General features: G+C 44.2%; 1 protein-coding gene and 1 long non-coding RNA gene across 12 annotated transcripts in view; one reads left to right on the top strand and one right to left on the bottom strand.

Moving 5' to 3' along the window:
• The window catches only part of OSBPL10 (oxysterol binding protein like 10), a 325,500-nt gene that overhangs the window by 266,012 nt on the left and 33,416 nt on the right, over nucleotides 1-26,072 (top strand). For all 11 annotated transcript variants that reach the window (XR_004181986.1, XM_031662893.1, XM_017956006.3 and 8 more), the window contains one exon: nucleotides 19,661-19,810. Coding sequence is in view for 10 of the 11 variants with exons in the window: in XM_031662893.1 (XP_031518753.1) it covers nucleotides 19,661-19,810 (150 nt within the window). In the remaining variant the exon portion in view is untranslated. The remainder of the gene's footprint in view (nucleotides 1-19,660; nucleotides 19,811-26,072) is intronic.
• On the bottom strand, nucleotides 688-18,031 carry LOC103882437. The gene is made up of 2 exons (XR_644259.4): nucleotides 17,925-18,031; nucleotides 688-867 (listed from the first exon to the last, which is right to left on the bottom strand). It is a non-coding gene; the product is annotated as an uncharacterized LOC103882437 (long non-coding RNA).

Genomic DNA, 26,072 nt, shown 5'->3' with positions numbered 1-26,072 from the left:
TACAGGTTCCTTGATGGACGCAATCAATTGATTGGACGTAAGATACAAAATCATAATGAAAACAAGAGATTCTGTTTTTGATAATGGCTGTTAAGATGAGTTAAAAAAAAAAAAAAAAAAAGGTCCAAGTCCCAAGGGTATTTTGGGGAAGTGCAGTAAAATTGTTGCATTTCTAGGTTGGTGAGAATGAGGTGAATAATCAGCATTTGGGTCTCTTTAAGCTGTTTCATGATGGGGGATGGGGATTAACATGATGTCTCTCTGGAGCCCCAGCTATGGAGTCTGACAAAGCACTTGGAACCCAAGCTCTTTCAATGATTGCCTGTAAGAATGTAAGCATGTGAATTATTAATGGTCGTATAATGGTACTTCCTGATGAAAATGTTGTAAACATTATATGAGATCATATATCGCCAGTGTCCTGCTCAATGCCTGGCACTCAATAGTAAGTCCTTATTAAAATTGTTCTTTGGCCGACCTAGCTTATCTTTATTTGTAGATATGAAGTATATTGGGAAACACTTAAGAACATGTGTTGTCATGCTATTCTGGGCTAAGCAAGATTCATTTATCTTTTGTTTGTCTTCCAAAGGAGTAGTCTGGGGGTAAATAATGACATCTGCCATTTATATAATGGAGCATGGTTTACAAAGGGCTTCCACTAATAAGTTATTCAAATATGGCTTCTCCACATAGAGCTAATTTAATAATCATCAGGCTAGTTCTGTTGCTGGTGTCTTGCCTGGATTTTCTCTGAGGAAGTCCTAAAATCACCTGGCATGGCCCCAGGTCAGTGAGCATCCGCAGGTGGGAAGCCCAGGTAGCTGATTTTCACAGTACATCCCAGGCTGGTGCATCAGAGGAAATCTGTATATATGGAAATAAAGGAAATATAAGTAGGTCATATTAGATTCCTGTTGCTGCTGTAACAAATTACCACAAATGTATTCTCTTACTGTTCTGTTGGTTAGAGTCTGACACAGGTCTCAGTGGGCTAAACTTAAAGTGTTAGAAGGGCTGTGTTGCTTTCTGGACGCTGTAGGGTAGAATCTGTTTCCTTGGCTTTCCCGGCTGCTAGAGGCTGCCTGCATTCCTTGACTTGGGCCCATTGCTCCATCTTCAGAGCCAACAGCATTGCATCTCATTGACCCTGCTTCCATAGTCCCATCTCCCTCTGACTTCCCTCTTCTGCCTCCCTCTTCCACTCTTAAGGCCCCTTGTGATTACACAGAACTCACCCAGATAATCTAGGAAAATCTCTCTGTTTTAGGATCAGCTGATTAGCAAACTCAGTTCCATTTGCAACCTTAATTTCCCATTGCCATGTAACCTAACATATCAGGACTTGAACGTCTTTGGCCCTTTTTTTTTTTTTTTTTTTTTTTTTGAGACAGAGTCTTGCTCTATTGCCCAGGCTGGAGTGCAGTGGCGCAATCTTGGCTGTAGGTTCAAGCAATTCTCATGCCTCAGCCTCCCCAATAGCTATGATTAGAGGCAGCCACCACCATGCCTGGCTAATTTTTTATATTTTCAGTAGAGATGGGGTTTTGCCATGTTGCCCAGGCTGGTCTTGAATTCCTGAGCTCAGACAGTCCTCCCACCTTGGCCTCCCAAAATTCTAAGATTACAGGCATGAGCCACCACGCCTGGCCATCTTTGGGCCATTTTCCCACCTACAGCAGCAGGGGAGTTGACTGGCATTCACAGAATACATTACATAGAGCATGGAGTTAAAACTAGGCTCAACCTCTGGCTGGTGGAAATTAAGCAAGTTGTTCTATTCCCTTTGAGGAAAGTGGTCAGCTCAGCTGGACTCATTATTGGAAAATAAGTGCCTGGCTTTGCTTTTTATACACAGTGAAGCCTTTTCAAACTTGCTTTTCCCAGGCTGCCCCTGCCTTTGCCACTCCCTTCCTCCCTGTACCTCCCAAGAGCCTCAGAATTCAGCCGGACATGAAACCATGATGTCTCATTTTTTACAGTTTCTACAATTCATGCTTTGGCAGTAGTAGGAGGATGATTTTTAAAAATTATCATAAAACAGCATAATGATTGCATTAAAATACAGTAGAAACCTATAGGAAGTCAGAAGTAAAAACCCCGTATTTCCTTTTGATGCCACCTCCTTAGAAGGAGCTACTGTGTGTCTCTTATGGGAAATTTGTATAGCAAACATATATATATGTATTTATTCTTTAACTTTTTTGATACCAATAGAATCACAGTATGAATAATGTTCTGTGGCTTTTCAATTTGACAGTATATCTTAGGTATCTTCACATGTCAGTATGTAGAGATTGTTTGCATTCTTTTGAACAGCTACAAAGCCATTCCAGTCTATGAATATATCTATGGAGTTATGTGCTGTATTTTATTTAACTAGTAATTTGTTTAACTAGACCCTAGGAGTGACATGTACGTTGTCCAGTTTTTCATTATTATAAATTGTCCTCTACACATACTGTGTACACTTACGGAAATATATCTTATATAGGGAAACTTTCCAGCAGTGGAATTTAACTGAAATCCAGTTAACAAATGTGGGAATTTAAGGTTTGATAAGTATTACCACGTTGCCCTCCAAGAGTAAGCCAAATGTATACTTTCTCAGCATTGTGTGAGGGTTGCTATTCTGTCTCTCACCATTAAGGAATGAATGTCAAACTCTTATTTTATTTCCCGTTTATTTTTAAGATAAATGGTATCTTGTTTTTAATTTCCTTCTTTATAATTATGAATGAAGTTAAGCATATTTTCACATTTATTAGCCGTTCGTATTCCCTTTGTCTTTAACATCTTGTTCATAGTCTTTGCATATTTTTCAGTTGGGTTATTGGACTTCCTAATTAATGTTTTCTAAGACTTCTTTTAATATACCAAGCCAGTGAATTTTTAATAATGTGGAGCAAGTGTTTTTCCACCTTTTGGGTGCATTTTTCGAGGTAAGAAGCAGTAACAACAATCATGATTATGTCCCCGCTGTAAAATTTTTTCTCATGAAGATCCCTTAGCTTGAAGCGTTTTGAGAGTCAGATTCCCCTTACATCCTTTTATAATTTAGCATTAGTTTAAAATTCAGCTCCAGGATTTTATGTGCTGCTGTCTAGGAACACCCACTGGAATGAGCCAGCAGGTGATTCTACGTGTGGGCTGTTCTGTAGGGATGAACAGCAGCTATGGGAATGTACACTAACTGATATATATATACACACATTTATCCTTCCTGGCAACATCATCTAGCAAGACTCTAGCAGTCCTCTTGTTAAGAGAACTGCACCATGTGGAGAGGTGGTTTTTCTACCCTCACTTTCCTGCTGGTCTAGGTCCTTGCTTGAAAACAAAGTGAAAATATGGAGAGAGATGCATTCCATGGAGGTTCTGATTTGGACCTTCCATCCCCATCCAGGGTCTGATGTTACTGGTTTTTAATGCAGTTTTATGCAGGATACTTGTCAAGTTGAAAAAACCGATATATTTATTCCTTAAAAATGAAACACTTAATGACATAAAAACTTTTTAAAAGAAATTCAAAGACATTGGATTAAGTATAGCATGATAAAATATTCAGTTAAATATCAATTTCCAATAAAGTGTCACATACTCTGTTATTTTGAAACTTGAAACTCACATGAAGGATGCGTTTCATGATCCTGTTTTATGAAAACGGGATGAAGATGTGTTCAGGAATAGAGAATTCTGTCAAAATCTCTAAAGTGACAGAAAACCTAGCTTGGAAAGTCATCACGGAGTTACTTTATGCTACAGAAATGGAAATTCTGGGGCCAGGCATGGTGGCTCACGCCTGTAATCCCAGCACTTTGGGAGGCCAAGGCAGGCAGATCACGAGGTCAGGAGACTGAGACCATCCTGGCTAACACTGTGAAACCCCGTCTTTACTAAAAATACAAAAAATTACCCAGGTGTGGTGTCACGTACCTGTAGTCCCAGCTACTCGGGAGGCTGAGGCAGGAGAATTTGCTTGAACCTGGGAGGCAGAGGTTGCAGTGAGCCGAGATGATGCCACACTCTAGCCTGGGCAACAGAGTGAGATGAAGAAAAAGAAAAGAAAGAAAGAAAAAAAAAAAAAAAAAAGAAATGGAAATTCTGTGCAATAGAGTAATACAAACAAAAACTAGAATATGCAGTATTTAAAGGATCGTAGGTCCTACCTGAGCACAGTTATGTCTTAAAATTCACCTTCTTTTTGTGCTAAATATAAGAATCCCACTGTTCTGATTATTAATAGTGCTACTACATACGGTTTGTGTTACCCCAGGATGATTACAGCTGTCTCACAAATTTCCCCTGGAAGTTTTCAGTGAACGAAGCATTTGAGAGTAGGACAAAGCAGAGCATGATAATGTGACAGTTTTTAAAGTAGAGGACATAGTGAGCCTTATTTGGATTTTATGGCAGTGGAATAATATGAAGAAAATACGAATTGCTGCAATTACCCTCTTACATCCTGAATATCGTTTCACATCTGAGTAAAAGTACAGGGAAACCTTTTAATATCCTATGTCACTGTGGCTAGAAAAATGGACACACATAATGCAAATTAAAGAGAATAGAAAATGCTTGCTGTTTGGACCAAAAGATATTGAGTGGGATGTAGCTTTATAGTGGGGCATTATTGGTGCCTCCTCATTGTGGAATTAAGGGCTGTGGTAGTTTTGCTCTTGGTTTCTTTCTTTTCTTTTAGGAAATGCTAGAGCCTGTTTTCTGCTAGATGCTTTCTTCTTGGTTTGTTAATATTTACAGAAATCAGGACAGAATAGGCGTATACCAGAGTTGTCTTTAAGAAAAATGAAAAGAATAAAACGTGAGCTTTGGGTTGTTTCTGATATTCCTAGCTCTTGATCTGCTTGTGGTACCAAATCACTGGTTTGAGAGTCAGAAGATAATGATCCAGAAACTACCTATTGAAGCAAAACGGGGTGGACTTGCTAGTTTTTGTCCCTTAAAGACTGCTACCCTGTATGTATTGATATGTGCCTGACACAGGGAAAGTCCTCATTAAACGTGCCTTCCGTGGGGCCTGGAGAGAACATTATAACATTATCAGAAGAGTTCTTAATGCATTTTGCTTTTTCCATTATTCATGATGCAGTCCCTTTTGGCCTGCAAAGAACAGTAAATGCCTCTTGCTTCTAATGACTTGTAAATCAAAACTATTCTGTGGTTTGCGATGCGCTTGGTTATTTCCTTTGTGTTATCGTACGCTTCGGAAATTTCCATCGGAGGGTATTAGTTGGGAATTTCCAGGTGAGAAGCATAAATGATTAAAATGGACAGATAAAATTCAAAGCTGGAGTTGAATGACTGCCTGGTGTGGCCACTGATGAAAATACAATCACCCTTATCCAAGCAAAGTTGTTAGTTTTCCACATCTGTTTGGGGGTCATCAAATGAAATTTCTGGAACCTTGTCTAATGTTGAGGAATACAATTTTCTTAAACTTGTGCCTACACAAGTTTATGAGAAAAGTTGTCCATATGTCGTGTTTGGTTTCCCCTAGCATCTAGCCCAGAGCCATCTCCTCACTGGCCACCTAGGACTGGGTTTGGAGAATCCGAGGGGCTGGTAGCACACTGCCTGCGCTGCTCCCCGCTGGGAGCCAGGCCCCTATCACGTCTGCTACTTTTCTCCGCTGTTCCTCGCAGCGCCCGTGTCCGGGGATCATTAGAGCAGACCTTCTCAAATGCTAGGGGGCACCAACATCTGCTGCGGGGCCTCGGGGAGCAGGGAGGAGGAGAAAGGGAGTTGCTGTTCACTGAGTACAGAGTTTGCTTCACTGGTTGAAAAAGTCCTAGAGATCTGCTGTACAATAACGTTATTATAGTTAATACTCCTGAGCTGTACACTTAAAAATGGTAAAACAGAAAAATATTAAGTTGGATATAAAGCGATACATGTGTCAAAATTCATGGAACTGTACAATAAGATTTGCATATTGTACCAAGTATAAGTTATAATTGTATTTCAATTAAAAGAATAAACAAACAAACCCCAAACCAAACAAACACTGGTCTCTGCCTTGCCCCCAGAGTTTCTGTGTCTGTAGGTCTGGAGGGGGGCCCTAGCCTTGCATTTCTATCCAATTCACAGTGATTCTGCTGCTGCAGGTCCGGGGACCACAGTAGACCTAATTTAGAGGCTTTCCCTGCTGCCACTTTGCATTCCCCCAGTGCTTTACATGTTTTCTTCTGTCCCTGCTGCAGAGTTCAGGCCCATAACTGCATAATTTATGGGAAAAGCAAGACAGTCTAGCAATTAGTGGCATCAAGTATATAGTTCTGAAAGAATCACTGACATGGTACCATCGACTTGAGTCTTGTGTTTCTTTCTGAATAAAGCCATTTACCATCTGCAGATCAGAAGAAATCCATCACCCAGCACAAAGCATAAATCAATAATAATTTAAACTGTGGATCTAGAAAGCCAGAATTCTAGTCTCGGCATGTACCTGTGCTTACGATAGAGGCAAGTCATAGGTAGTAGAATTCCTTTCAGTTTTTAGGCGCAGAATCATTTTATTACTATTGGCTACCCCAACTACATTATTCCTTCATCAGTTTGTTTTTGAAATGGAGGTGTTTGTAAAATTGTTCTTCGGTGTTTCATCAGGAATTTTAGATTTTGAAAATAATCTCTTCCCACTGAACTTTATATGACCAAGAAGTTAAGGAAAGATAGGCATGGCGGTAACATTCGAGTGATCCCAGTAAAACTTCAACGTGGGATTTAGAGGAGGGAAGGATTGCTCATGCCCAGATTGTTAGAGCCAGCATCGTGGCGCCAATGCTGTTCGTACACGTAAATAACAATTGGTGGAAGGAGTAGAAATGGATTGGGAGGCCATCAACAGTTAGAGCACCACTCTCCAATCAAACTTGCTGCAGTGATGCAAGTGTTTTCTTTCTACACTGTCCAATATGGTAGCCACTAGTCTGAATGTGGTTAGTGCTATCGAGGAACAAACTTTTAAATTGTGTTTAATTTTAATTATTTTAAGTAGCTAAGTGCTAAGTGTAATGTAGGTCCTCAGTCTAGCCTAGAGGAAGTTTAGGAGGGGAGGGGAAGTATGGGTCAGACTGAGGAAGCCCAAAGTACTGGCTGAGTAGACATTTTCGTCTAGGCAGTGGGAAGCCATTGAAGACCTTTTTTTTTTTTTTTTTTTGACACAGCCCTCAGGAGATCCTGAGAACGTGTGCCTGATTGAAGACTTCTGAACAGAGCACTGGGTGTCTGGGGAAGAACGCTCTGGTGGTGTGGTACAAGACAGTGTAAGAGAAGGAGTCTGGAGCGGAAGGATGAGCTGGGAGGCTGGCAGGGCCCTACATTTATGTGACCAAAGCCTAGGGTGTGGTAGCAGCAAAGATGAGGAAAGGAAGGGATGGTGGGCCAGGTGGGTCTCTGGATGGGAGGGGTCCGGGAACTTGCAGGTCTCAAGCCTGGGTGACTAGGATGGTGCACAGAACAGGAAGGGCAGGATGCGGCTGCTGGGCTCCTTTATCGCGTGCAGGCAGGGCTGAAAGGAGGGGAGCAGAGATGAGAACAGCCCTTCTCCCAGCTGAATGCCACCTGCCCATGTGTGTCATCTTAGCTGTTTTTTATTGCCCATCGTGTTTAGTGGAATAATTGGATCTGCAGACAGTTTTGACTGGTCCATTTTGCCTCTCACTCCACCCCGCTGCCTCTTGTGCTTTCTCTCTCTCTTCCTTACCTGCCGGCTGCCAGCTCCCTGCCTTGCCTCTGATTACTGCACCCCCGCAATAACTCACCGTTTGATCTTCCACATACAGGAACTCAAAACCCAACTACTGTCTGCTCAGCAAGGCTGCAGGGTCCAGGGTGACCCAGGCCATGTCCTACACTGATTGTAATCCTCCTCCGTGCCTAACACAGAGCCTTACGTGTATATTTACCCAGTAGAGGAGAAGGAAGGACGTCAAACATTTCACTGCCACCCCCCAGTGTGTGTCGGTCTCCCTCACGCTGGACTGTGGCAGGAGTCTTCCAAAACTGCCCTCAGTGCCCGTCCCCCCTGTGTGCAATCATATCGTTGCTTGCTTAACCATTCATCTTCTAGGGCCTGAGTTCTATTACCCAGCCTCCTCAGAATCTTCAGCAGTTCCTCATTTCCATAGGGGAAAGCCAGCTGTTTATTTCCTTTACTTATGCAACGAATAAGTCAATGTCAGATAGTATTTTTGTTGATAAAGCCACAGCAGCTAGCAAAACATTTTGGTCCTGCTTCCTGTGAGCTGACTTTCTGCAAGGGGGAAGAGACGATAAATACACATATAATACAGTTGAGAGTGATCAGTGCTGCAAGGTAAAGCAGAGCTGAGGAAGGAGCAAGCCGTGGAGAGGGAGGAGAGGGAGTGGTGCTGGCCTAGATGGTCAAAGGCTGCTGTGGTGAGGGGACATTGGAATTAAGATCTGTGTGAGGCCAGGTGTGGTGGCTCATGCCTGTAATCCCAGCACTTTGGGAGGATGAGACGGGTGGATCAGGAGTTCAAGACCAGCTTGGGCAACATGGTTAAACCCCATCTCTACTAAAAATACAAAAATTAGCCTGGCATGGTGGCATGCACCTGTAATTCCAGCTGCTTGGGAGGCTGAGGCAGGAGAATCACTTAAACCCAGGAGGGGAGGGTTGCAGTGAGCTGAGATTGCACCACTGCACGCCAGCCTGGGCAACAGAGTGACTCTGTCTCAAAATAAAAAATAAATAAGTAAAATAAAATGTAAAAAGATCTGAGTGAAGTGAGGGGGAAGTGGATGAAGAAGACCAATAAGAGCAGGTGCAAAGGCCCTGAGGTAGGCCTCTCCTTCACGTGTTCCAAGAACAGAAGGTGGCTGGGAGGGGTGAGTAGGGTGAACAAGGAGGGGAGTGTGATCAAGCGAAGAGTAGAGAAGTCGTGGGGCAACATCGTGTAGGGCCTCGTGGACCGCAGTCAGGACTTTGACATTTAGTCTGAGTCAAGAGGGGAGGGCTTTCAGCCTAGGAGTTATATGATCAACTTTATGATTTAAGATACCTTCCAGCTACTGTGAGGAGACGTAGACTGGGAGGAGGGGCAGGAGACTGACGGGAAGCTGTTGCAGTAATTAGGAGAGAGAGGTGATGGCGGCTTTGCCAGGGTGGCTGAAGTTGTGAGAAACAATGAGATTCTAGATATAATTTGCAGAAGTTGCTGATGGATGTGATGTGGAGCAGTGCATATGCAAGAAATTAAAGTCAAGAATGGTGCCAAGGCTTTTGGCCAAGTGGTTAGAAAAACAAAGCTGTTATTTACTGAGATGAGGAGGATCATATTTTGGAGGTATTAATTGAAAGGTCTGTTTTAGACACAATAAGTCTGAAATGGCCATTAGGTGATGTGTTTTCACTGCTGTAACAAATGATTATTGACTTATTGATTTAAAACAACACTAATTTATCATCTTGTAGTTCCGCATAAGAATTCAGACACAGGTGTCAGTGGGCTAAAATCAAGGTGCTGGCAGGGCTGCATTTCTTTCTGGAGGCCCTAGGAAAGAATTTGTTTCCTTGGCTTTTCCAGTTTCTAGAGGCTGCCCACATTCCTTGGCTTGTGGCCCCTTTCTTCATCTTCAGAGCCAGGAACGTTGCATCTATATTCCTCTTTCTGACCACAGCCTGGAAAGATTCTCTAAGTTTAGGGATTCATGTTTTTACATCGAGGCCACCTCAGCAATCCAGGTTAATCTCCTCATCTCAAGGTCCTTAACGTAATCACGCGTGTAAAGCTCCCCTTGTCACTTAAAGTGCCATATACACAGGTTCTGGGAATTCGGACGTGGGCAGGGGTCTGCTATCCTGCCCACCTCGGATAGCTAAGGGGGGGAGATGTTGAATAGGCCACTGGGTGCACAAAGCTAGAGTTCAGGGGAGAAGGCTGAACTTGAGATACACACTTAGGAAATAAATATTTAGAAATTATTGAAAGCTGTTGGATCAGATGGGCTCTCCAAGGGAATGAGTCCTATTCTAAGGCCAAAGCCCTGTGCTTGGCCTCAGCTGCACTTCCCTGCAGTAGGGTTCTCTTCATCCCTGACTGGCATCATTTCTGCTGTTGGACTGTCCCCTCTTTCTCTTGGCTGCTTGAAGCGCTCCTCTTTGGTGACACCCTGCCCAGAGTCTGCCTTCTCTGTGTGAGCCCCTCTGATCACCCTGGCCACGCCCTTCCTCCTGGCCTTTGCTATTTGATTTTGTATCATATACCTTTTCATTTATTTTTCTATTTTTGATGACATTGTTGAGATATAATACACATGCCATACAATTTATCCATTTAAATTGTACCAACCATTTGGTGGATTTTAGTATATTTACAGGTATATGTTACTGTCACCACAGTCAATTTTAGAACGTTTTCATCACCTCAAAAACCCTGGACCCTTTACCTGTCACCCCCATTCCGCCCGTCCTCACAGCCCCTACAACCACTCATCTATGTTGCCTGTCTTGGATGTCTCATAGACGTGGAATCACAACACATAGCCTTCTGTGACTGGCTGTCCTTTAAAATCTAGATTTTTGTCCTTGGACACTCAAGTTTCCCACACTTTCTTTTTGGTTTTATAAATTCATTCCTTTTAAGAACTTACTGTACATCTGTTGTAAACCGCCCTTTGTGGTGGAATTCTAGAAATGAAGCCCTCAATTAGCTAGGATTCCTCCATCAAAGAGTTCCAATTAAGGTAAGCCGATAACCACAAGACCACTGCGTTCCCCTCCTGAGCCTCTGGCTGATGTTACTAATTGATCACAGCTTTCTTTCTCCTCAGATTTATAGACGGCCTCTACGTCCACCTCCACCCATGGCCCTGAGTAGCCAGCCCCAAATAATCAATTTTCCTTTGCCGAAAGAGGGCTTGACATTTCTGGTCCAGTTGGAAAGTGGGTGTGCACTTGCATAAATCCACTTTGCTAAGTGCCAGAATGGGCGTGTCCGAAGCACTAGGGACAGACGGTAGGATTAAGTCTCCACCTCTGTGAAACGTGGTTGAACTAAGTCTCAAATGTTGAGTTGAAACTTACAGTCTGAAACTTACTAGTCTCCAGGGCTAGGAGAAAGAAAGATCCATGTACTCCTTCTCAACCAGAACACCGGCCCGTTGAATGTTGAGACCATATCTTAAGCAAATTTCTAGCTTCAGTATCTAATGTGGTGCTTTGTTACCTGTGATCATTGGAGGTGGCTGAGGTGATAGTAACCCTTTCAGACTCAGTGCCTACTTACCATTAAACCTACCCTTATGCCTTTATGTCTAAACCCATTGTGTTCTCTCTTATCAGAGCTCCAGGAAGGCTAGAATGGGGTCTTGAAGGAGTTTCTTCCCTACCTTTCCTAGGCCTAGAGAACTTGAGTAGCTGTGGATGGCAGGTTCGAATAACAGGTGTGGATGGCTACTGCTCCTGTCACCTCCAAACCACAGCTGGTCCTCTGGGGTCGGTTGCTGGGATACCATCTCTGATTCACTGCATTTGCTGCTTTGTCTTTGTCTTGCTTAGTTCATACATTTGCATGTGACCTTGATTGAGACATATTTCAAAGTTCTCTGAATCCTAGTGTAGCTCCAGACCAGGGAAGGGATGCTTGCCTTGTGGTCAGGGCCCTGCAGCCCCAAAACCCTCCGTGGGGAAGGCCTAGCAGAGGAGCTTGGGTGGCATCAGTTCAGCTTTGAGAGGGAAGCTGCGGGGGAGAAGGGAGCAGCACAAGTAGGAGGATGCAGGAGCTTTAGCAGCAACCTGAAGTCCACATACCACTGTGTGCCCAGTGCGAACGTCACAGGCCTCATCAGAGCATGGCTGTTTACCAAGCACTTCTTGTGTGCCAGCCACTGTGTTCATTGCTTTGTACGCTTTGCCTTGTTGAGACCTAGAGCAGGCCTCTCCGATGTGAGAGGTGGTACCATGTCCATTTTAGAGACAGGGAGACTGAGCCTTACAGGTGGGGCATAGCGTCTTTAGGATTGATCACCAGGACTATCTGCAGCTGGATCTCCACGCTTTTCTTTTATGCATCACTGTCTCCTAAAGCTGTGGTAGTCTCTGACTTCGTGGCCTCTTCCTTATCCTCACTGTGACTTTTATCCCAAATACTCATGAGCTTCCTGTGATCTGTGCTGCTTGTGCAACATCAGAATAGGGGCCATGGAGACCTTGGTCCCACGAGCATAAACAGCTTTGCTTTCAGGGTGTCTTTCAGAGCTCTCGGCCGTGTTAGTAATTCAGCGCTGGATTTGGTTTTAAAGTGCTAGCGTTTTGCTCATTGAGATGCTGTAAAGCGCCTGACACAGTGTTTGGCACTTAGCAGGCCCTCTGTGTTGTTGGGGCCCTGCCCTTTCCCTGCTTTTCCAGGCAGCAGGGCTGATGCTAAACTTGATTTGCAGCCTCTGGGATTCTGCACGCTGGCAGTCGGTATTCACGCTGGCACACGCCAAAAGCTCAGCTGCAAAATTGTTGCCTACCCCTTCATTTGCCGCTGCTTCTTCCCTTTTCTTTTTTGTACTTTCTTTAGGTTTTCTTTGCTATTTCTTGATTTCTGTTTTTTCCTTTCGTTTAAAAATAGACTCTGGTTTCGAATCAGAAACGTAGAAATGAGACAAAGACATGCTGCTATTTCCTGTGAATGCTTCCCTCGAATGTTTTAAAGGAATGCCTGTTGAATCCTCTCCATATAATTGTTCCCTGTTATCTTGGCTGATGACAAATGCCCCCACTCTCTCCCCTCCCAAGAAGTGACTTCCTTCTGCCTTCCAGGGTGTGTTTTATTTAAAACTAACCTTTCTGCAGGTCGGCCCCTTTGCTCAGGAAGAGCATCTGTCCTTCCAGTCTATAAGAGCCAAGTGTGGTAAATGTGTGTGTATGTGTGGTTAGAGCCAGCCAGCCAGCTCATCCCCTGGGAGGCAGCAGGAGGATTGTGATGTCAGTGACGACAAACTCAGCATCTCCAAAAGGCAGCTGGGACCAGCTTGCTGTGTGGACATGCGTGTACTTGTACCTGTCAAGGATAAGATCCAGCTTCTCCGTCGGGTTCCCCTCGCAGTGGCCTCGTTGTTGAATCTACCTCCAAATGGCAAGATAAGGTCCCCTAAATTCGCTGGTGGCCTTTGAGGCACAGTTGGTTGCCTGGCTTTGGAAGTGGCTCCATGTAGAGGATAGTACATGTGCAGGAGCCTTCAACAGCTGCCCTGCAGCAGGGCCGAGGGGCACCAACTATACCAGACACCAGCTGAAGACATGTGTCCACAGCTTCTGTCTTCGGCATGACTTCTGACCAGAGTGGCACATCCACCCGTTCAGCTGAGATACCCTCTACCCAGCAAAGATGGCCTACTTTTGGAGAATTAGACACAGCCACCAAAAAGACGCTTCCGGAGGAGAAATCTCACCTGTGCAGTATGTGGGAAGGACAGTAGGTTCATCAGGATCAACCATTTTGCATTCATATGACAAAACTTTCTATCTCTGTGTCCTCAGGGGAGATACTTTTTCCAAGCATGTAGTAGTGAATGCCTTGCCCTTGGTAGTCACGTGATATGAGTTTCTCACTGGAAATGGGGACAAGAAGGCCAAGTGAAATTTCCCGGATTGCTGGCCATCTTTGTATACCCTGGGCTACGCTGATGTAATTGACATATATACGGAGTCGGCCTGGATCTTCAGTTGTGGCTATGCCAGTTTTCATGACCTTTGCCTGCTAGATGGGGTTCTTAAGATATGAAATGTCACTGATTGTGAAGACACACTGTGAGGATTATGTAATGATGGTGATAATTTGGTTAAATATGCTGTACGTATTGGAATGAGAAAATGACTAGAGATAAAAGGGACTAAGTCCTTGGTTTTATGGATGCTGTACTGCAGCACTAACACTATTATTGTTAGAACGGAAGGTCAGGTGCAGTGGTTCATGCCTGTGATCCCAGCACTTTGGGAGGCCAAGATGGGAGGATCACTTGAGGGCCAGGAGTTTGAGACCAACTTTGGCAACATAGCCAGACCCTGTCTCTAATTTAATAAAAAATTAAATTTTTTTAACTGAAGAAAGATCTGAAAAATGGATTCAGGAATTGGTCCTTGGGCACTTGCTGCCATAGACACTGAGACTCCTTGGTTTCTCTTCTGCAACTCACTGTGTTTCTTGATTTATCCCCTTTGTCTTCTACGTGCCTACTCTTCCAATCTCTCCAGTCCCTAGCTTCTGTGTCTTGACTCCACCCTCTTTATTTTTCTAGAACCCCTTATTTCCTGACAAGCCAGCTTCTGTTGACTCTTTTCCCCTAGCAAACATAAGTACTCTTGCCCCCATGGCCATTGTTGCATGTTATTGTCTGTTCTGTGTAGTTACGGAATTGAGAAATAATTTGTCTATAAGGGAATGTCATTCTCTGGTTACTTCTTTGCCATGCTGCTGTGTACCTGACAGTTCTCTTTTCTGAGGATATCTGAGCATGGTGCTTTGGGTCTTCTCACCTACTGCCTGCATTTCTGTGACCCTCAGACTACCAAATTTTTTTTTTGACATGGCTAGATTTCCCCATAAAGATACTATGTAGATGTGTTTGGTCTTGTCACTCAGTGCCAAGATTTTTTGATATGGCTCAGTTCACCCGAGTGCCTCCTTGCCAAGTTAACAGTGTGTAGGGAAAGTTGCCAGGCTTTAAAAATGATTGAACTGCAATATGCTTGCTGCTAAAAGAGAATTTGATGTTCATTCTCTAGCTGGCTTTATTGTCTGTCGTTGCCATATAGGTTTTCAGGAAGGTTGCAGGTCACTGGAGCTCAGTGGGTGATGTTTTTCTGTTGTAGATATTGTCTATTTATTGGATACTTATTTACTTGGGCATGAGATGGCTTTAGGAATCCATCTTAATCCTTGCTAGAGTAGACCCTCTTACCCCTGCATGTCTGTGATTCCTGGTTTGGCACAGAAAAGCTCCCTGTCCAAAGGCAAAATGCACCTTTAATGGTTAGGTAATGGAACCACGCAGGCTTCTACCATGATGTCTCAAATCTAACCAGTAAGGATTCAGTCCTGTGAATTAAGATATTAGGTTATAAGGCCGTGTACAAATAAAGGAGACGCTAGTAGATGAGACTGCTTGTGTTGACCCCCCCATCTGAAGGCCAGGTCTAGGTTGAGAGAGAAGACAGGTCACTACAGCAGGAAGGATGGGGTGGGATAGGAGTCCTCCCTCTGAGGAGGGGAAAGCAGGAGTGAAGTGCCAGGAAAGAGAGTACATGTGGGGACATGGGTGGGGTGAATGAAGCCTGTGACAGGGAAATGAGTGGCCTCTGCAGACAAATGTCCATTTCATGGTTTTTCCTGGCACGGACCCAAACTGTAGTTACATTACGTATATGTATTGAATAAAAAGATTGGCATTTCAGTCGTGCTTGAAATTTGCATTTGTATTGAAGAATTAAGATTTTTGTTTAAGAGATGAAAGCAAAGCTAAATGTTTCTCCCACATTGGTGTCCCCATTGAGAAGACTGTTGGACCACACAAACCTAACACACATCACAGTTGTGCCTCCTGGCTTTGGCCTCGGTGCCATAGCCCCATATACCTGCTTCTCCTTATAAGTAAGAAGCAGAGGCCTGCGGTTAAGGGCAGGGTAACATCTGTAGATGCTGTGACTATCTTGGATTGGACCGTTCCCAGCCCAAGAGCCCATCTCTCACATGATCTCAGCCTTTGGTCCTCAAGAGGCCGAGGTCAGTGAAGGGGCAGAGACCCTTCTAAGAATCCAAGGGGAGCTATGGACCCCTCTTCAGAAAAGTGCCCAGACTTACAGCTTTTACATAAAATTTCAAGGATGGGGCTGGATATTTTAAGGGCTGTCCCTGGGGCCCAGGCCAAGAACCCTTGCTCTGGGCACAGGTCACTGTGGGTCACCAGGGAATGTCCCTAAGCCCCAGCCTGCCCGTGAAGCTTTTTCCTGCCCATTGAATTTTCGCTTATCATTCTCCCCATTTGCTAATAGGCACAGTTGCTTGATTTTTGTAGCACCATATGCCCTGAGGTGCTTGTGTGGTAGAAATATTGAGTCATAATTTCTGTTTTTATTAAAATCCTCATTTTTTCAAAGCCTGCTTCTCTTTAAAACATGTTTTAATTCCATTTTATCTTCAAGTTTACATACATTTTTGTGACTGGGCTGGCTCATTTGCAAAAATCTCTGGGGGATGGGGGATCTGAAGATTCTTCTGCTTAAGTCTTATAAATTCTCTCAGCATTATGAAATCATTTCTCACATTCATATTTTTCAGAGATGGGGGAACACTGTTCTGCCATTTTTGATGACCTTGAGACAGTTGTTATTGTTTTATAAGTGAAAATTTGCAGAGATTCAGAGAGGGGAGGCGTGCAGGGACTCCCAGGAGACAAGCGGGACTTTGTAAGAGAAGAGGGGTGTGGATGTGGATAAGCATGGGGACCTGATTATGGAAACCAGCACTTAGAGAGGGTGACAATTATCAGTCTCTTTGAATTCCACATCAGCGTAGTGGAATCAACAAACCCTTGACCCTAAAAGGGAAGGAGGTTTTGTGTCTTTAAAACTCCATCAAGACCTGTCTCTTCAAACCCTCCATTCCTTGCAGTGGATGCCTATGTGGGTGCTTTGTGGATGCCAGTAGATTGGCATTTACATTGCCACGGACCTATTTCAGACAGAGTTGACCTGTTGATTACTCCTACCTTTCCATCCGTGTACCCCCAAGTTGGACCGCGATGGGGGTTGGAGGGGTCTTCTCTTTGTGCGGATGGACTGAGCTGCAGTGTGGGTGGATTGAAAGTGTCCTCTAAGATGTTTACTGTCAACATGGTGTATGAAACCAGCTTAACTCTGATTATTTACTTGAGGCTGGGTAAGGAAAGTTTTTACAAATCACATTGGGAGAAAAAGGGCAAATTCTCAGAGGCTGTGGGAGAGAAAACAGTCCTAGGTCCTTGTTTAAGGTTGGGGCATGGCTTGCTCAGGATTTGTGCCACCAAAGGGCAGTGTGCCAGGCTCCCATGGCCGTCCTTCCCTGGGCGGGACTCCAGGGCCACCAGTCACCCCGGATGACTCAGCTTCTGGGGCACCTGCGCCAGCCTTAATTTCCTCTGCTGCAGCCAGTGTCTTTGAGAGGAATCGTCAGACACAGAGGACGTGCTGTTGATTTACAGTGGGCAAGACTGGAGGGGTTTGTGTTCACATTTATGTGTGTACTTAGTATCACGCGACTGGATCTTGTGAAAGACTTTCTAGCTACTGGAAGTCAGGGACAAGCTGGATTTAATTTTCGAGTAAGGCAGACAGCAGGAGGAGGTGTGGTCCCCGAAGGTCTGTAAACACATCACACTGAGTGTAGCAGTGAGTGGGAAAGATGAAGATTTCCCCTGCACTGGCTTGTGAGCAAATAGGAAATCACAGCTTTAGAAGAATGAATCATTCTTTGCTTCATGAAGTTTATGGCAGCCTCGGTGGAGCAATTGATTTAGTATGCAGTCCATTCTTTGTGAGAACAGCTAATTTCAAGCAGAAAATAATTGCCCACGAAATGGAGCTGCCTTTCCTGTTGAGATGTTTAAGGACTTTGCAGCCCACCCCACCTGTTGGGTACACCGTGGTGGTTGGATTTCACTTGTTTTTGATTGTCCTTTTTCTTCCCAAAGTAGAATGCCCAGGCACTGCCCTCTCCTCCCCCAGCTGGTGCTGGGATGAGAGGAATTCTGCTAATACAGATTACTGCCCACCAGGTCACTGCAGAGGAAGTTGCAGCTGTAGCACCTTTGCCATTGGGAGAGATTTGTGTCTGAGCTCTCTGACTTCCGTAGCATAGACTGGAAATGGAAGCTCACAGGGAGCTGAGACAGCCACCCACTTTGAAACTGACCTGAGATCCAGAAGAGGCAAAAGGGAGGAGAGCCAGGAGGACAGGCTGGTGGAAGGGAGGCCCTGCTAATCTCAGCGTTAGCCATTCAGGCTCGTAGCAGTGGTGGCCTTGGCAACGGCAGCAGTCACGCAGCAGCATGGGGTGTCATGAGGTGAAGCTGGAAGAGACCCTCAGGGCCACTGGCTGTAAGTGCTGGGCTCCTGTGTCCTTCTACCCCTAACTTCCAGTGTAGAATCAGGGTAACTCACAGCTCAGAGACTTCCCTCTGGCTTCGCTTCTCAGGGTTAGCACAGGTAAGGATTCCTCAATTATTTCAGCATAATCTAGCAAAGCAACTTGCCAGTGATGTCAGATAATACCCATTATGAGGTGGCTAGAGAACTGGGCACATAATGAAAGAAAACTTAGCTTTTGGCTGGGGGAATATCCTGTAGGCTTCACTGAGACCTTCCCAACCATCTCTTTAGAATTGGGATTATTTAGAGCTGATTGAGAACACCTTAGGAGTATGTCTGTGGAAAATGTCTATTTACGTTGAAGTTTTAAAGACGCCTACCCCAGGAGGGAAGGAACACCATTATTACCTCTCTTTGGAATGTTGGAAAGGAATGGTCAGTGTGGGTATGTAAGGCCAGACAGTTTTAAACACCTTGGCCACTAAAATAACCTTTGTATGTTAGAAGTGCCTGTAGATATAAAATGATTCTGTCTAATGAGGTTAGTAAATTGTTCGTTTTTTGCATGAACATTTGGACAAGTCTGTATCCTTTCATATTTAATACTTTTGAGCTTCTGAATTTCTGTAGATTATGTCTGACCTGTTATTGATAATTGGAAAGAAATGTATAATGTTCTGTGCAGAGTGCTTTTGCTTATATATAAGCAAGCATCATAAGAACATAGGTAAATGTGGAGTGTGGAATGTGGAGACTTCTTTCAATAGAATGCTGAAGGCAAGTTTTACCTTGTAGCCAGAGTTCTTAACACTTGGATATTGGAAAATTTTATGTGCAGTAATCCCCTTGCCCAGTTTAGTAAGTTGCCTGTTTTCTATGTAATGTGAAAAGATGGAATCGAGTAATTGAATTAATAAACTTGTATCGAGGAAAGCAGGGTCTGTTGGCCAGTGTGAATCCCAGTAGTATTATAAAGTTTCAGGAGTTTTGCCTTACATTTTCATTTGGTATCTTCCTCCCTAAATTAATGCCAATTCTCAGCCTTTTCTTACACCTGGTAGAGTGATCCTAATTGATTTGGATAGAATAGTCTTAGAGCACATTTTTCCATAAATAATTTTAGTTACTCCCTGGATAATCCAACTTTTACTTCTAAACAGAAAAATTTATATTAGATATGAAGTGGCCTGGGTCGTGCAAGTTAACAGGAGTTTAACTTTGGTAAACTCCTACTTGCTAATAGGCAAAATGAAGGGAGCTCATACCCATATACTATAGTTAGTTTCTTAAAGAACAGGGAGCTGTTTTGTCAGGGGAAGTCCCTTAGGCTCACTAATCGGGGAAGACGGGAGAGATGAAAGGGGATATGCAGTGTCCAAGGCACAGAGCCGACCCCCAGGGGACTCATCTGCCCCATGGCCAACAGGACTGGGTCACAGAGCAGCTCTGCGCATGACAGGATTGGGTTTCTTCTGTCATTGCAAAGCATATGAATTCATACACTTTATTTCTAACTTCTGTTGGTCCAGCTGGTGATTTTTACTGATTATTTCATTTTAGCCAAACTCAGGCTCTGAATTGGTTTTGTCTGAAGATGAAAAAAGTGACAATGAAGATAAGGAAGAGACGGAATTCGGGGTCATGGAGGATCAGCGTAGTATAATTCTTCATCTCATTTCACAACTCAAACTTGGAATGGATTTGACCAAGGTAGGTTGGCATGTCCCCCTGGATTTGTGGTCCATTGTTGGGGTTCTGTCTCTATCCTCAAGCCTTCTCGATATACATTCTTTTCATTGCGGTGAGATTGGAGAAGTAGAGTGGGGAAAAAGGCCAGCATTGCTTTCAAGTATGGATATTCCAGGTATAATTTGAAAGGACATTTTTGTACACAAATGATTATCCTCAGGGCTGGGCAGCCTTGCATTTGATTCTCGGGAGGAGGTGCTACTCTACAAGGGCAGGGAGAACATCAGCAAAAGCATATGAGATGGTATGGAAAATTCAAGGTACTATTTCTTTGTTTCTTGCTGTGTTCTAGAGATAATTGTAGGTGGCCTATAGAGATGACTATGACACAGTGGCCATAGAGGGAAAAGATGGGGAAGGCAAATGGTGGCGCCGGGAATGAGGCCACTCTGCACACCCAACCTCACGACTGGCTGAGGGCTGTCCTTAGCTGTAACCGCTGGTCCCCAAGGGTAACCTTGTTGGTGATTCGAATCTTATTGCCATAGGTAGAAGTGGAACCAACTCTTCTTGGTGCTGAGTGCAGGCAGGATGCTTCCTGAGGAACCTCACCAAGAGTACCCGTGTCCTCACCACTAATGTCATGGAGAGGGTCCCACATACGTTACCCCTCACCTCTAGTCAGTAGCTTCATTCTGGAGGCAAGCAGGAAAGGCAATTTTGTATGTAGCTGAAAGGTTGTGTGGTGTCATTGGGGCCATTGTTAGGTGATGGAAAGAACCTGGAGTTCGTCCTTCCTGGGTTCCACTCCCAGCCAGTTACTCCAGTTGGGAGCCTTCCTGGCATGGTGGCATGAGAATTGCAGGAGGCGTGCAGAGGACCTAACCCGGTGCTGAGCTCCTAGCAAGTGTGTCACCATCTTATCCTTATGAAATGCTATGTTATGTGATTTGACTGTGGTAGGGTAGAGAAGCAGCTGTCACACAGACAGACATGATCTGTGGGGAGGGTGTGCTGGGAAAGGAAGTTCTAGATTCTGAAGGCCAGCTAGAAAAATGTGGATGTCAGAGCCACTGAAGGCACAGCCTGGGGAACAGCCCTAAGGGCAGTTGGCTTGGTTGGCCACAGTGAAGGCTCTGGATTCCACAATCTCATCTCGGACTAGGCAGGAGATGAGAGGGAAGAGGCAGAGGAGAGAGGGAAGTGGCAGGAGTGTGAGGAATTCTTTGAAGAGGAAGATGACAGAACAGGGTGACAAACCATTTATAGAAGATAGGAGAGAGACTGAGGAGATGGGAGCCTCTCAGATGACAGACAAATCTTTTCTTTGAAGTGTTTTCATGGGTTTGAATGTGAGCGTGTCTGATATTCTGGGAGACTGCACCACTCTAAACAAAACAGTGGGCCCACACGGAGGACGCCAGACATAGAAATTTCCCTCTTCGCCATCCTCCACCCTCTGTGTGGCTGCTTTTGTTTTGCACGCCAAGCTATGACGACCTGTTCTCCATGCTGCTGCCTTCCCTTCATTTCAGTCCTCTAGCTGGATAATGCTCATTGTTTTTCAGCTACAGGAGTCATTTAAATGCCTGATTTTTAAAAGATACCCATGTTTTATTCTTGTGGATTGTGTAGACACCCAGATGGAGCTTGAGTTAAAGTTTGATGAAGTGTGCATGATAATGATGTATACAAGTACGATCTAAAATCACAGTGTTTCCAAACTGGATCATGAACCATTAGTGGGTTGTGAAACCATTTCTAAAGAATGAAATAAAATACAGAAGAAAATATCAGAGCATTCTGCACATGAAACCTAGTTCTTTTGATACATGTGTACTGGGTCCCGATGTAAAATATATTCTCATTGTGGATTTTCTTAATGTTTATAAAACTCAGACCTAGAATCATGAATGACAGAGGAAAGAGATTGTAAGAGAAATTGAAATTGCCAAGGTCAGATATGGAGAAGCAAGAAAATGCTGAGAGGACTATATTATGGCAAGCTGAGTGTCTGAGCGACTTCACGTTATTCCTGTCTTGGCCTAAAATAAAGAAATATCGCAACTATGCCTTTCGTGTTTATTATTGTTTTATTAGAATATGATTGTTTTGCATTTTCAGAGCCACAGCCTCTTCCTGAAAGAGCAGACATTGCATTTCTCCCAATACTCAGTTGAGTACCTGAAAGAATAACTTTTCCTGTCTAGAGTTTATTAACTTACTTTACAGGGAAGACTCTGTCATTCAAAAACCAAAGGAAGACTTGACAAACTGAAATACTTGTGAGAGAAAGAGGTAGAACTGTTACTATCCTATGTGGTTTCTTGGCTTCTGTTGCCTTGCATTATAAAAAGGTTGATGAAATTTCCTCTCTCCTTACTGTCCCCTTTTCTCTTCTTGGCACTTCTCCATGTCATTAAGTTAACCCTGTACTAAATAAGCAAGCAGAGGAAGAACTTAGCCAGAATGGAGTATCTGATGAGCAGGCACCCTGGAGAGAGAATCTTCTTCACCTCAAGGATGAAGGTCTAGTCTCTCTCCAAAAACAAGTATACTTCCGTATCCCTGAGGATGTGCCAGTGTTGACACATTTGTGAGTCATGACCAGCCCAACTGGGCACGTAGTGCTGTATCTTGCCATGTTTCACTGTGGTTACCAGACAGGGCCAGGTTCGTGGATGTTTGACCTGTGAGGTTGCTCAGTACCCTATGCTCGGAAGGGCTCCAGGCTTGGATTAATGCCCTGCTATCACTGTCTTGAAATTCTCAATAATTTTCAAATAAGGGGACTTGCGTTTTCACTTTCCACTGTGCCCCACACAGCATGTAGCTTCCTGCTTCCAGAAGCACCCTTGTCTGCCTTCTTTGCTCAGGGTGGCACCATAACCCCAAGTTACTGGTGACTACCACCACTGGATAACCCACTGTATTTCCACATATTGTGGGTAGCCTAGAAAAGAAGAGAGGATGGAGGAACCACAGTGAGGTGGAGGGTCACCAAAGGTCTGGAGTGTTGTGCATGCTGGTGAGTGGCTCCATTGAACCTGGAGTGGGCGTTAGGATCAGATCCTACAGAGCCTATGGGCCATGTGAAGGGGACAAACTTGATCCTGAGGACTATGGGAAGCCTTGGAAAGTTTGAGCAAATGAGCAACATCGTGTGGTGTTAAGGAGATCCTGACATGACTGTTGTGCCAAGTTCCAGACTCCAAGAAGGGCCCACAAAATGCAGTATTGAGGTTGGAGGCTTAGGACCATTTTTACTTAGTTTTCAGGGACATGAAAGGCAACCATTTGTAATGCGTTCACTCATGTAACATGTATTTATTGAGCACTGCACATGCTAGATACTGTTTTAGACAGTGGGATTGCAGCAGAGCATTCAGAATCCATGCCCTGATGGGGCCTGAGTGATGATGGAAGGAAACAGACAAGAAACAAGTGAGAGAGAGAGAAGGAAGGACGAAAAGAAAAGGAGATGGAGATGAAGTATAATGAAGAGAAATAGAGCATGTTAGGGAGGATAGCTGGTGGTGGGATGGGAGTCCCTCTTAGGTAAACTGGTCAGGGTGGCTAGGTAACATTTGAGTGGAGAGCAGATTTAAATGAGGGAGACAGCCATGTGAGCATCTACGGAAGAGTGTTCTGGTCAGAGGGGATGGGGGTGAAAAAGGCCCAAGATGGATCTTGTTTGGCATTTGGGCATGAGGCCAATGTGGATGGATCAGAGTGAACTGAGTGGGATTGGCAGGAGAGTAAGTTGGTGAGACAGCAGGTCATAGGGCCGTTTAGGATATTGTGAGGGCTCAGGATGTTGTTTTGAGTGATATGGGCGGCCCCTGGAGGGTTTTGAGCAAAGGAATATGTGATCTTACTTGTATTTTTGTTTTATTTTTATTTTATATTTTTGAGATGTAGTCTCGCTCTGTCACCCAGGCTGGAGTACAATGGTGCCATCTTGGCTCACTGCAGCCTCCACCTCCTGGGTTCAAGTGATTCTCCTGCCTCAGCCTTCCGAGTAGCTGGGATCACACGTGTGTGCCACCATGCCCAACTGTTTTTTTGTATTTTAAGTAGATACGGTGTTTTACCATGTTGCCCAGGCTGGTCTCGAACTGCTGACCTCAAGTGATCCACCTGCCTTGGCCTTCCAAAGTTCTGGGATTATAGACATGAGCCACCATGACTGCTTGCTTGTATTTTTAAAGGGTAATTTTGACTCTGCTGTGAAAAATAGACTGAGGCGGGGTGACTGGGGTGTGAAGAGCAGGGGTCAGGGTAGAAGAGGAAGCTGGCCGGGCGCGGTGACTCACGCCTGTAATCCCAGCACTTTGGGAGTCTTAGGAGGGTGGATCACAAGGTTAGGAGTTTGAGACCAACCTGGCCAACATAGTGAAACCCTGTCTCTACTAAAAATACAAAAAATTAGCTGGATGTGGTAGTGGGCACCTGTGTAATCCCAGCTACTCGGGAGGCTGAGGCAGGAAAATTGCTTGAATCTGGGGGGCAGAGGTTGCAGTGAGCCGAGATCATGCCATTGCACTACAGCCCGGGCGACAGTGCGAGACTCCGTCTCAAAAAAAAAAAAAAAAAGGAGGAAGCTACTATAGTAACCTAGGTAAGGTGCTGGTGGCACAGTGCTGGTGGCTGATTCTGGATGTGCATAGATGATACTGCCAACAGGATTTGCATATGATGTGCAGTATGAGAGAAAGAGAGGGATAAAAGATGACTCTAAAATTTTAGCCTGAACAGCTAGAATAATTATTATTATTAATTGCTATTTGTTTTATTGTTTTTTATTTTTTGTTTTATTGTGTTTTTAAATTTTGTTTTATTCTTTTATTTCTGGCCTGAACAGCTAGAATAATAATAATAATTAATTGCCATTTTATTGTTTTATTATTAATTGCCATTTATTATTAATTGCCATTTGTTTCAATTATCTATTGCTGGTAACTAACCATCCCCAAATTTTTTTTATTCATGGTTATGCAATCTCGAATGGGCTCAGCAGGGCAGCTCTTATGCTGGTCTTGCCAGTGGTCACTCATGCCTGTTGTTCGCTGGTGAGTTGGACTTGGCCAGAAGAGCTGGGCTCTTCTTTCTTCGTGAAGTCTTAGGACCTTTCTCTCTTCATGTGTTCTTCCCACATGGTTTCTCCAACTGGGTCACCAGACTTCTTAATTGGCAGCTCAAGGCTTCTAAGATGGCAAAAGTAGAAGCGGATAAGCCTTCCTAAGACTTAGGCCCCAAACTGGCACAAGATCACTTCTATTTTATTTATTAAAGTAAGTCACAGATCCAGGCCAGATTGAAGGAGGACTATGCAAAAGTGTAAATTCCAGGAGGTGTGGTTTATTGGAAGTCACCAATGTAACAGATTACCACTCCATTTTATGGAGGAGGAGGAGACTAGGGAAGAACAGGTTGGAGATGTTGGGGCTATCACAAATCCAGTCTTGGATCTGATTAGATCTGAGATATCCATCCACTAGGCATTCAAAAAGACATGTAGTCATTTGGATATATACAAATCTGGAGTTCATGAGTGAGGCTCAGGTACAAGTTTGAGAGGAAACAATATATAGATGGTGTTCACAGCCATGAGGCTGGATGAGTTTCTCTAGAGAATGGGTAGAGACATGGGGAAAAATATCCAATTACAGGGTCCTGGGATATTCCAACACGGAGGGGTCAGGAAGATGGGAAGAATCTAGCAAAGGATTAAGAAGGTTCAGCCAGTGAAGTAGGATAGAAGTCAGAGGAGTGTGATGTTGTGGAAGCCACGTGAAGAGAGAGTATCAAGAAGAAAGAATTGATCAGTTGTGTTAAATTGCTGCTGATGGGTCCAGAAAGCTGGGGCCTGCAAATGGACCCTTGTATTTGGCTTTGCCAAAGTCTGATTGGAGTGCATTCAAGGGAGAATGGGAAAAAATGTGGTGTAAAGACAGGGAGTAAAGATAGCTATTTAAAGGAACTTTGATATTAAGGGAACAGAAAATTGGGTGGAACCTGTAGGAGTATCTGAAATTAAGGGAGATTTGGTTTCTTAAGATGCTTGAATGCTGATGGGATTAAGAGACAGGAAAAAATGCTACAGGAGAGAGGAAGCAGATGAGTGCGGGAATTTCAGGAGGTGAGAGGGCATGGGATCAAGTGCATGGAAGGGGAATTGGCCAGAGATAGGATAATCCATCCATTGCAGCAGTGGGGGCAGGCAGAGAGAGGGGTACAGACACCAGAAGATGGCAGGAGACCTTCATGATTAAGCACATGG

The sequence above is a fragment of the Papio anubis genome, chromosome 2, assembly GCF_008728515.1.
Source record: "Papio anubis isolate 15944 chromosome 2, Panubis1.0, whole genome shotgun sequence".
NCBI classification, from domain to species: domain Eukaryota; kingdom Metazoa; phylum Chordata; class Mammalia; order Primates; family Cercopithecidae; genus Papio; species Papio anubis.
This window is presented reverse-complemented; position numbering and strand designations above follow the sequence as displayed.